Source organism: Zea mays, chromosome 9, assembly GCF_902167145.1.
Source record: "Zea mays cultivar B73 chromosome 9, Zm-B73-REFERENCE-NAM-5.0, whole genome shotgun sequence".
Taxonomy (NCBI): domain Eukaryota; kingdom Viridiplantae; phylum Streptophyta; class Magnoliopsida; order Poales; family Poaceae; genus Zea; species Zea mays.
Window position 1 is genome coordinate 104,717,908 of NC_050104.1, and position 12,400 is coordinate 104,730,307.

The following is a 12,400-nucleotide window of genomic DNA, read 5'->3' on the forward strand; positions in this document are numbered from 1 at the left end:
ATCTCCCTTTTGTTGGTGATCCCTAAGAAAATGATACCGAATGGCTATGTGCTTAGTGCGGCTATGCTTGACGGGATTGTCGGCCATTTTGATTGCACTCTCATTATCACATAGCAAAGGGACTTTGGTTAATTTGTAACCGTAGTCCCGCAGGGTTTGCCTCATCCAAAGCAATTGCGCGCAACAATGTCCTGCGGCAATGTACTCGGCTTCGGCGGTGGAAAGAGCGACCGAATTTTGCTTCTTTGAAGCCCAAGACACCAAGGATCTTCCCAAGAACTGGCAAGTCCCCGATGTGCTCTTCCTATTAATTTTGCACCCCGCCCAATCGGCATCCGAATAACCAATCAAATCAAATGTGGATCCCCGAGGGTACCAAAGCCCAAACTTAGGTGTGTAAGCCAAATATCTCAAGATTCGTTTTACGGCCGTAAGGTGGGATTCCTTAGGGTCGGATTGGAATCTTGCACACATGCACACGGAAAGCATAATGTCCGGTCGAGATGCACATAAATAAAGCAAAGAACCAATCATCGACCGGTATACCTTTTGATCCACGGATTTACCTCCCGTGTCGAGGTCGAGATGCCCATTAGTTCCCATGGGTGTCTTGATGGGTTTGGCATCCTTCATCCCAAACTTGGTTAGAATGTCTTGAGTGTACTTCGTTTGGCTAATGAAGGTGCCCTCTTGGAGTTGCTTGACTTGGAATCCTAGAAAATACTTCAACTCCCCCATCATCGACATCTCGAATTTCTGTGTCATGATCCTACTAAACTCTTCACATGTAGACTCGTTAGTAGACCCAAATATAATGTCATCAACATAAATTTGGCATACAAACAAGTCTTTTTCAAGAGTTTTAGTAAAGAGTGTAGGATCGGCCTTGCCGACTTTGAAGCTATTAGAAATAAGGAAATCTCTTAGGCATTCATACCATGCTCTTGGGGCTTGCTTGAGCCCATAAAGCGCCTTAGAGAGCCTATAAACATGGTTAGGGTACTCACTGTCTTCAAAGCCGGGAGGTTGCTCAACATAGACCTCTTCCTTGATCGGTCCATTGAGGAAGGCACTTTTCACGTCCATTTGATAAAGCTTAAAGCCATGGTAAGTAGCATAGGCTAATAATATGCGAATTGACTCAAGCCTAGCTACGGGTGCATAGGTTTCACCGAAATCCAAACCTTCGACTTGGGAGTATCCTTTGGCCACAAGTCGAGCTTTGTTCCTTGTCACCACACCATGCTCGTCTTGCTTGTTGCGGAAGACCCATTTGGTTCCTACAACATTTTGGTTAGGACGCGGAACTAAATGCCATACCTCATTCCTAGTGAAGTTGTTGAGCTCCTCTTGCATCGCCACCACCCAATCCGAATCTTGAAGTGCTTCCTCTACCCTGTGTGGCTCAATAGAGGAAACAAAAGAGTAATGTTCACAAAAATGAGCAACTCGAGATCTAGTGGTTACCCCCTTATGAATATCGCCGAGAATGGTGTCGACGGGGTGATCTCGTTGGATTGCTTGGTGGACTCTTGGGTGTGGCGGCCTTGGTTCTTCCTCATCCTCCTTTTCTTGATCATTTGCATCTCCCCCTTGATCATTGCCATTATCTTGAGGTGGCTCATCTTCTTGATTTTGCCCTTCATCAACTTGAGCCTCATCCTCATTTTGAGTTGGTGGAGATGCTTGCATGGAGGAGGACGGTTGATCTTGTGCATTTGGAGGCTTTTCGGATTCCCTAGGACACACATCCCTAATGGACATGTTCCTTAGCGCTATGCATGGAGCCTGTTCTTCACCTATCTCATCAAGATCAACTTGCTCTACTTGAGAGCCGTTAGTTTCATCAAACACAACGTCACATGAGACTTCAACTAGTCCAGTGGACTTGTTAAAGACCTGATATGCCCTTGTGTTTGAGTCATAACCAAGTAAAAAGCCTTCTACAGTTTTAGGAGCAAATTTAGATTTTCTACCTCTTTTAACAAGAATAAAGCATTTGCTACCAAAAACTCTAAAGTATGAAATGTTGGGCTTTTTACCGGTTAGGAGTTCATATGATGTCTTCTTGAGGATTCGGTGAAGATATAGCCGGTTGATGGCATAGCAGGCGGTGTTGACCGCTTCGGCCCAAAACCGGTCCGGTGTCTTGTACTCATCAAGCATGGTTCTTGCCATGTCCAAGAGAGTTCGATTCTTCCTCTCCACTACACCATTTTGTTGTGGCGTGTAGGGAGAAGAGAACTCATGCTTGATGCCCTCCTCCTCAAGGAAGCCTTCAATTTGAGAGTTCTTGAACTCCGTCCCGTTGTCGCTTCTTATTTTCTTGATCCTTAAGGCGAACTCATTTTGAGCCCGTCTCAAGAATCCCTTTAAGGTCTCTTGGGTTTGAGATTTTTCCTGTAAAAAGAATACCCAAGTGAAGCGAGAATAATCATCCACTATTACAAGACAATACTTACTCCCGCCGATGCTTATGTAAGCAATCGGGCCGAATAGATCCATGTGGAGTAGCTCAAGCGGCCTGTCGGTCGTCATGATGTTCTTGTGTGGATGATGGACTCCAACTTGCTTCCCTGCCTGGCATGCGCTACAAATCCTGTCTTTCTCAAAATGAACATTTGTTAATCCTAAAATGTGTTCTCCCTTTAGAAGCTTGTGAAGATTCTTCATCCCAACATGGGCTAGTCGGCGGTGCCAGAGCCAACCCATGTTAGTCTTAGCAATTAAGCAAGTGTCGAGTTCAGCTCTATCAAAATCTACCAAGTATAGCTGACCCTCTAACACTCCTTTAAAAGCTATTGAATCATCACTTCTTCTAAAGACAGTGACACCTATATCAGTAAAAAGACAGTTGTAGCCCATTTGACATAATTGGGAAACAGAAAGCAAGTTGTAATCTAAGGAATCAACAAGAAAAACATTGGAAATAGAATGGTCAGGAGATATAGCAATTTTACCAAGTCCTTTGACCAAACCTTGATTTCCATCCCCGAATGTGATAGCTCGTTGGGGATCTTTGTTTTTCTCATATGAGGAGAACATCCTTTTCTCCCCGGTCATGTGGTTTGTGCACCCGCTGTCGAGTATCCAACTTGAGCCCCCGGATGCATAAACCTACAAAACAAATTTAGTTCTTGACTTTAGGTACCCAAACTGTTTTGGGTCCTTTGGCATTAGATACAAGAACTTTGGGTACCCAAACACAAGTCTTGGAACCCTTGTGTTTGCCCCCAACAAACTTGGCAACGACCTTGCCAGATTTGTTAGTCAAGACATATGATGCATCAAAAGTCTTAAATGAAATGCTATGTTCATTTGATGCATTAGAAATTTTCTTTCTAGGCAACTTGGCACGGGTTGGTTGCCTAGAGCTAGATGTCTCACCCTTATACATAAAAGCATGATTAGGGCCAGAGTGAGACTTCCTAGAATGAATTTTCCTAATTTTGCTCTCGGGATAACCGGCAGGGTACAAAATGTAACCCTCGTTATCCTGAGGCATGGGAGCCTTGCCCTTAACAAAGTTAGACAAATTTTTAGGAGGGGTATTAAGTTTGATATTGTCTCCCCTTTGGAAGCCAATGCCATCCTTGATGCCAGGGCGTCTCCCATTATAGAGCATACTTCTAGCAAATTTAAATTTTTCATTTTCTAAGTTATGCTCGGCAATTTTAGCATCTAGTTTTGCTATATGATCATTTTGTTGTTTAATTAAAGCCATATGATCATGAATAGCATCAATATCAACATTTCTACATCTAGTACAAATAGATACATGCTCAACAATAGATGTAGATGGTTTGCAAGAATTAAGTTCAACAATCTTAGCATGAAGAATATCATTTTTATCTCTAAGATTGGCAATGGTAACTTTGCAAACATCAAAATCTTTAGCCTTAGCAATCAAACTTTCATTCTCTAATCTAAGGCTAGCAAGGGAAATGTTTAATTCTTCAATCCTAGCAAGCAAATCATCATTATTATCTCTAGGATTGGGAATTGAAATATTACAAACATGAGAATCAACCTTAGCATTTAAACTAGCATTTTCATTTCTAAGGTTGTCAATCATCTCACGGCAAGTGCTTAGCTCACTAGATAATTTTTCACATTTTTCTACCTCTAGAGCATAAGCCTTTTTAACCTTAACATGTTTCTTGTTTTCTTTAATTAGACAATCCTCTTGGGAGTCCAAAAGGTCATCCTTTTCATGAATAGCACTAACTAATTCATTTAATTTTTCTTTTTGAGCTATGTTAAGGTTGGCAAAAAGGGAACGCAAATTATCCTCCTCATCACTAGCATTATCATCACTAGAAGATTCATATTTAGTGGAGGAGTTGGATTTAACCTTCTTCTTTTTGCCGTCCTTTGCCATGAGGCACTTATGGCCGACGTTGGGGAAGAGGAGTCCCTTGGTGACGGCGATGTTGGCGGCGTCCTCGTCGTCGGAGGAGTCGCTTGAGCTTTCGTCGGAATCCCATTCCCGACAAACATGGGCATCGCCGCCCTTCTTCTTGTAGTACCTTTTCTTCTCCTTTCTTCTCCCCTTCTTGTCGTCGCCTCGGTCACTGTCACTAGATATAGGACATTTAGCAATAAAATGACCGGGCTTACCACACTTGTAGCAAACCTTCTTGGAGCGGGACTTGTAGTCCTTCCCCCTCCTTTGCTTGAGGATTTGGCGGAAGCTCTTGATGACGAGCGCCATTTCCTCATTGTCGAGCTTGGAGGCGTCTATTGGTTGTCTACTTGGTGTAGACTCCTCCTTCTTCTCCTCCGTTGCCTTGAATGCAACGGGTTGGGCTTCGGATGGGTCGCCAAGCTCGTTGATTTTCCTCGAGCCTTCTATCATGCACTCAAAACTTACAAAATGCCCGATAACTTCCTCGGGGGTCATTTTAGTATATCTAGGATTACCACGAATCAATTGAACTTGAGTGGGATTAAGAAAAATGAGAGATCTTAAAATAACATTTACCACTTCGTGGTCATCCCACTTCTTGCTCCCGAGGTTGCGCACTTGGTTCACCAAAGTCTTGAGCCGGTTGTACATATGCTGTGGCTCCTCCCCTTTGCGAAGCCGGAACCGACCGAGCTCCCCCTCGATCGTTTCCCGCTTGGTGATCTTGGTGAGCTCATCTCCTTCGTGCGCGGTTTTGAGCACATCCCAAATCTCCTTAGCGCTCTTCAACCCTTGTACTTTGTTATACTCCTCTCTACTTAGAGAGGCGAGGAGTATTGTCGTTGCTTGAGAGTTGAAGTGCTCGATTTGGGCTACCTCATCCTCATCATAGTTCTCATCCCCTACCGACGGTACCTGTGCACCAAACTCAACAACATCCCATATACTTTTGTGGAGCGAGGTTAGATGAAATCGCATTAAATCGCTCCACCTAGCGTAATCTTCACCATCAAAAGTTGGTGGTTTGCCTAATGGGACGGAAAGTAAAGGTGTATGTTTGGAAATGCGAGGGTAGCGTAGGGGGATCTTACTATACTTCTTGCGCTCTTGGCGCTTAGAAGTGACGGAGGGCGCATCGGAGTCGGAGGTCGATGTTGATGAAGTGTCGGTCTCGTAGTAGACCACCTTCCTCATCCTCTTGTGCTTGTCGCCTTTCCGATGCGGCTTGTGGGAAGAAGATTTTTCCTTCTTCTCTTTGTGGTGAGAAGAAGATTTCTTCTCCTTCCCTTTGATGGAGGAGCTCTTCTTCTTCTCCCTCCTTTTGGTGCGGGACTCTTCCGATGAAGTGCTCCCGTGGCTTGTAGTGGGCTTTTCGCCGGTCTCCATCTCCTTCTTGGCGTGATCTCCCGACATCACTTCGAGCGGTTAGGCTCTAATGAAGCACCGGGCTCTGATACCAATTGATAGTCGCCTAGAGGGGGGTGAATAGGGCGAAACTGAAATTTACAAATATAAACACAACTACAAGCCGGGTTAGCGTTAGAAATATAAACGAGTCCGAGAGAGAGGGCGCAAAACAAATCCCAAGCGAATAAGCAAGTGAGACACGGAGATTTGTTTTACCGAGGTTCGGTTCTTGCAAACCTACTCCCCGTTGAGGAGGCCACAAAGGCCGGGTCTCTTTCAACCCTTCCCTCTCTCAAACGGTCCCTCAGACCGAGTGAGCTTCTCTTCTCTAATCAAAGCCGGGAACAAAACTTCCCCGCAAGGGCCACCACACAATTGGTGCCTCTTGCCTTGATTACAATGGAGTTGTGATCTCAAGAACAAGTGAGAAAGAAAAGAAGCAATCCAAGCGCAAGAGCTCAAATGAACACGGCAAATCACTCTCACTTCACTAGGGCTTTGTGTGGAATTGGAGAGGATTTGATCTCTTTAGTGTGTATAGAATTGAATGCTAGAGCTCTTGTAGTGGTTGAGAAGTGGAAAACTTGGATGCAATGAATGGTGGGGTGGTTGGGGTATTTATAGCCCCAACCATCAAACTTGACCGTTGGCTGGAGGCTTCTGCTCGATGGCGCACCGGACAGTCCGGTGCACACCGGACAGTCCGGTGCCCCTGCCACATCATCACTGCCGTTGGATTCTGACCGTTGGAGCTTCTGACTTGTGGGCCCGCCTGGGTGTCCGGTGCACACCGGACATGTACTGTTTGATGTCCGGTGCACCGGCATGGGCGATTCTGACTTCTGCGCGCGCTGTGCGCGCATTAAATGTAGCGCAGGGAGCCGTTGGCGCCGCAGGGAGCCGTTGCTCCGCTGGCACACCGGACAGTCCGGTGCACACCGGACAGTCCGGTGAATTTTAGCGGAGCGGCTGCCGCGCGAACCCGAGGCTGGTGAGTTCTGGAGACCGCGCTTCCTTGGAGCACCGGACATGTCCGGTGCACACCGGACAGTCCGGTGAATTATAGCGCGCCGGCTTCCGAGAATTCCCGAGGGCGAAGAGTTTGAGTCTGAGTCCCCTGGTGCACCGGACAGGTACTGTTCACTGTCCGGTGGCACACTGGACAGTCCGGTGCGCCAGACCAGGGGTGCCTTCGGTTGCCCCTTTGCTCCTTTATTGAATCCAAAACTTGGTCTTTTTATTGGCTGAGTGTGAACCTTTTACACCTGTATAATCTATACACTTGGGCAAACTAGTTAGTCCAAGGATTTGTGTTGGGCAATTCAATCACCAAAATTATTTAGGACTTAGGTGTAAGCCTAATTCCCTTTCACCTACGGCAGAGGATTACCTCGCCGGAGAAGACGGACAGCGGGTACGAGTTACGTAGCCGCGGTCCAGCTGCTCGAGGGGTTAACGCCCTTGACAACCTGGTATCACGATCCCGGCGATCCTCTTCCCAGTCCACCACTACGCCAGCCGCAGCACCAACATCACCGACGTCCTCTGTGGCGTCTTGCGTTCCAGCCATGGGCGATTCCAACGACTTCAAGGCCTTTGCCGAGGCTCTCAAGTCCCTGCAGGCGTCCGTCGCGGCCAACGCCCAAGCCATCGCCAGCCTCACAGCCGACCGCACGTCCGCCTCCGGCCACAAGATCGGCTACGGCGAGCACCATGGGAACCGGCCACCGAGGTTCCAAAAGCTGGACTTTCCCCGGTACGATGGTAAAACCGATCCTCTCATCTTCATCAACCGCTGCGAATCCTACTTCCATCAGCAGCGCATCATGGAGGAGGAGAAGGTCTGGATGGCATCCTACAACTTGGAGCACGGGGCACAGATGTGGTATATCCAGGTCCAGACGGACGAGGGTACTCCATCGTGGCGCAGGTTCAAGGAGTTGCTCAATCTGCGCTACGGTCCTCCTCTCCGCGCTGCGCCTCTCTTCGAGCTGGCTGATTGCCGCCGCACGGGGTCTGTCGCGGACTATCAGGACCGCTTCCAGGCGCTCCTTCCACGTGCAGGACCCCTCGACGAGGCACAACGGGTCCAACTGTTCACGGGGGTCTCCGTCCCCCGCTCAGCCTTGACGTCCAGGTACACAACCCGCAGTCCTTGGCGGCTGCCATGAGCCTGGCGCGCCAGCTGGAGCTTCGGGAACAATATACATCGCCGCCTCCCAAGGGCGCCACCCGTGGTCTGCTGCCAACCCCTGCACCGCGTCTAGCTCTGCCTGCCCCGCCGGCTGAGAAGGCAGCCACGCCCGCGGTCATGGCAGATGGGCGCAAACGCCTCTCCATGCAGGAGCAAGAGGAGCGCCGTCGGCAAGGCCTCTGCTTCAACTGCAACGAGCGCTACACACGGGGGCACAACCGCATCTGTACGCGGATCTTCTACATCAACGGCGTCGAGTTGGACACCGCCGACGAGTCCGCCACAGGGGAGGACCCCGCCACGGAGACACCGGTGTTCTCCCTTCACGCCGTCGCAGGGGTACTCGTCGGCAATACGGTACAACTGCAGGTGATCGTCGGCGCCGCTACTTTCGTCGCGCTCATCGACACAGGCTCCACACACAGCTTCATCGGGGAAACGGCTGCGCGACGCTCCGGGCTGACCATCGAGCCGCGGCCTCGACTCACGGCAACGGTGGCCAATGGGGAGCGTGTGGCCTGCCCGGGCGTTCTTCGCAACGCTCCGATCGACGTGGGCGGCATGGTATTCGGCGTCGACCTCTTCGTAATGCCCTTAGCGGGATACGACGTCGTCCTCGGCACGCACTGGATGGCCACGCTCGGGCCCATTGTATGGGACTTCACCGCCCGAACCATGGCATTCCAGTGGGAGGGTCGGGACGTCTGCTGGCGCGGTGTAGCACCTCCATCCACGCCGACTCTCCTAGCCGCCACAACCGACGACACCCTCATCGACGGGCTGCTACACGCCTTCGCCGATGTCTTCACCGAGCCGAGCGGACTACCTCCAGCACGCGGCCGCGAGCACCACATCGTCCTCAAGCCAGGCTCCTCCCCGGTGGCGGTGCGACCGTACAGGTACCCGGCGGCGCACAAGGACGAACTTGAGCGGCAGTGCGCCGCCATGATCGACCAGGGCATCGTCCGCCGCAGTGACTCGGCGTTCTCTTCCCCGGTCATCCTTGTCAAGAAGCGGGACGGGTCGTGGCGCTTCTGCGTCGACTACCGCGCGTTGAACGCGCTCACTGTCAAAGACGCGTTTCCGATTCCGGTCGTCGACGAGCTCCTCGACGAGCTCCATGGTGCACGCCTCTTCACCAAGCTGGACCTGCGGTCGGGGTATCACCAAGTGCGGATGCGGCAGGAGGACGTCCATAAAACGGCGTTCCGCACCCACGACGGCCTCTACGAGTTCCTGGTGATGCCGTTCGGGCTGTGCAACGCCCCAGCCACATTCCAGGCTTTGATGAATGACGTCCTGCGCACCTACCTCCGCCGGTTTGTGCTTGTCTTCTTTGACGACATCTTGATATACAACACCTCATGGGCGGACCACCTCCGGCACCTCCGCGTCGTCCTCAACACCCTGCGCCAGCACCGACTCTTTGTCAAGAGGTCCAAGTGCTCCTTTGGTGTTGACTCCGTCGCCTACCTCGGCCACGTCATTTCAGCGGCTGGTGTCGCTATGGATCCCGCGAAGGTCAAGGCCATCCACGACTGGCCCCAACCTCGTTCGGCGCGCGCCGTGCGGGGCTTCCTCGGTCTGGCAGGCTACTATCGCAAGTTCGTCCACAACTACGGCGCCATTGCAGCACCCCTCACAGCACTCCTGAAGAAAGAGGGGTTCGTGTGGTCCGACGAGGCAAGCGCCGCTTTTCGTGCCCTCAAAAGGGCAGTGACGACAGCACCAGTGTTGACATTACCGGACTTCACCAAGCCCTTCATCGTGGAGTGCGACGCGTCCACCTATGGCTTCGGGGCGGTGCTCATACAGGAGGCTCATCCGCTCGCCTTCTTCAGTCGACCGGTGGCGCCCCGCCATCGCTCCCTAGCGGCCTATGAGCGCGAACTCATCAGGCTCGTGCTTGCCGTACGGCATTGGAGGCCGTACCTATGGGGGCGACGCTTCGTCGTCAAGACAGACCACTACAGCCTCAAGTACCTCCTCGATCAGCGTCTGGCGACCATTCCACAGCATCATTAGGTGGGTAAGCTCCTCGGGTTCGACTTCTCCGTCGAGTACAAGTCAGGAGCAACGAACACGGTGGCCGACGCGCTCTCACGCCGCGACACCGAAGAGGACGGCACGGGGACTCTCCAGGCAATCTCAGCTCCCCGCTTCGACTTCATCAGCCGCCTCCGACACGCCCAGGCTACTGAGCCCGCTCTGGCTGCCATCCACGACGAAGTCAGGGCGGGCACACGCACTGATCCATGGGCGGTGGTCGACGACATGGTTCTCTATGACAGGCGCCTATACATCCCACCGGCCTCGCCACTTCTGCAGGAGATTGTGGCGGCTGTCCATAATGATGGACATGAGGGCGTCCAGCGCACACTACACCGCCTCCGTCGTGACTTCCATTTTCCCAACATGCGGAGTCTGGTGCAGGACTTCGTCCGGGCATGTCCCACTTGTCAGCGGTACAAGTCGGAGCATCTTCACCCGACAGGTCTCCTCATGCCACTACCGATTCCCACCGTCGTTTGGGCAGACATCGGTCTCGACTTCATTGAAGCACTTCCCCGTGTCAACGGGAAGTCGGTGATCCTCTCCGTCGTCGACCGCTTCAGCAAGTATTGCCACTTCATCGCCCTCGGCCACCCATACACCGCCGAGTCGGTGGCGCAGGCCTTCTTCGCCGACATTGTACGCCTCCATGGTGTGCCGCAATCCATGGTGTCCGACCGCGACCCGGTGTTCACCTCGACGTTCTGGCGTGAGCTCATGCGGCTCATGGGCACTAAGCTGCACATGTCGTCCGCCTTCCACCCACAGTCCGATGGCCAGACGGAGGCGGCCAACCGCGTCATCATTATGTACCTCCGCTGTTTCACAGGCGACCGTCCTCGACAATGGCTTCGCTGGCTGCCGTGGGCCGAATACGTGTACAACACGGCATACCAGTCCTCGCTCCGGGAGACGCCATTCCGGGTGGTGTATGGTCGTGACCCGCCCTCCATCCGCTCTTATGAGCCTGGTGAAACAAGGGTGGATGCGGTCGCACGCAACATGGAGGAACGCGAGGCATTCCTGACCGATGTGCGCTATCGCCTCGAGCAGGCCCAAGCGGTGCAGAAACGACACTACGACAAGCAACACCGGCCAGTGACATATGCAGTCGACGACTGGGCACTCCTTCGACTTCGCCAGCGAGCTCCGTCCTCACTGCCACAACAGACATCGGGCAAACTAAAGCCCCGCTTCCTCGGGCCCTACCGCGTCATCGAGCTCATCAACAATGTCGCCGTTCGCCTGGAGTTACCACCACAGGCCCGCATTCATGACGTCTTCCACGTGGGCACCCTGAAGAAGTTTGTAGGGGCACCTCCATCCGCCCCACCGCCCCTACCCGACATCCATCATGGGGCGATTGTTCCAGAGCCGGCTCGGGTGGAACGCGCTCGCCTGGCACGGGGTGTTCAACAGGTGCTGGTCCAGTGGAGGGGCGAACCAGACACTTCGGCGACCTGGGAGGACCTCGACAAGTTTCGCGCTACATACCCAGATTTTCAGCTCGAGGACGAGCTGGACCTCGAGGGGGGAGAGATGTCATGTGGGGCCGCACCTACACGCGGGCCCGCGACGCCAGGAGGGCTGAGGCTAGGGCGTTTAAGGAAGGCGCTAGCAGCAGCACTACCAAGGAAGGTCCATCCAAGGAAAGTGGCTAGATTAGTGGCCAAATTGATAGGCCTTAATTAGAGGGGAGTTGGTTTCCAAATAAGTCATTTCCTAAATTAGGGTTTCCAAATAAGTCATTTCCTAAATTAGAAGTTACCTAGTTGGTCGGGCCAGTGGCCTATTTATATGGAACCATGAGGCAGTGAAAGGGAGAAGAAATACATCAGCTTTATCTCCCATCTCCCTACACTCTCTCTAAAGCCTACGGCAGAGGATTACCTCGTCGGAGAAGACGGACAGCGGGTACGAGTTACGTAGCCGCGGTCCAGCTGCTCGAGGGGTTAACGCCCTTGACAAGAAGAGTGTTCTTTTCTAGCACCCGACATAGTTAACTACCGTCAAATGTAGAAGACTATTGACGATGTTTTGTTGAGTGCCGAGAGTCGGATAGACTCACTCGGTAAATTCGTTTTTGGCGAGTGTTTTGCTACCAAGGAGGTCGTTGTCGAGGATAGCACTCGACATACTTTGAGTATCCGATATTTTGTACTCGATAAAGGTTTAGTTATTCGTCAAAGAACACGTTTTGAGTATAGGTAAATCATACCAAATCCATACGCACATGTGACATGAGGCTGCCGGGCTAGATGAAGTCCAGAATTCTGTAGAACTCGACAAGAACTGGTGCCATCACGTGGGTTATGCTCCCGCTGTAGCAATAATTGAAG

At 51.8% G+C, this 12,400-nt stretch overlaps 1 protein-coding gene across 1 annotated transcript; it reads left to right on the forward strand.

Moving 5' to 3' along the window:
- Positions 1-7,364: 7,364 nt before the first annotated feature.
- On the forward strand, positions 7,365-7,956 carry LOC109942260 (uncharacterized; the record flags this gene model as incomplete). The annotated part of the gene is made up of 1 exon (XM_035962838.1): positions 7,365-7,956. A coding segment is annotated over exon 1 (573 nt), but the record flags the coding sequence as incomplete, so codon positions are not given.
- Positions 7,957-12,400: the final 4,444 nt, after the last annotated feature.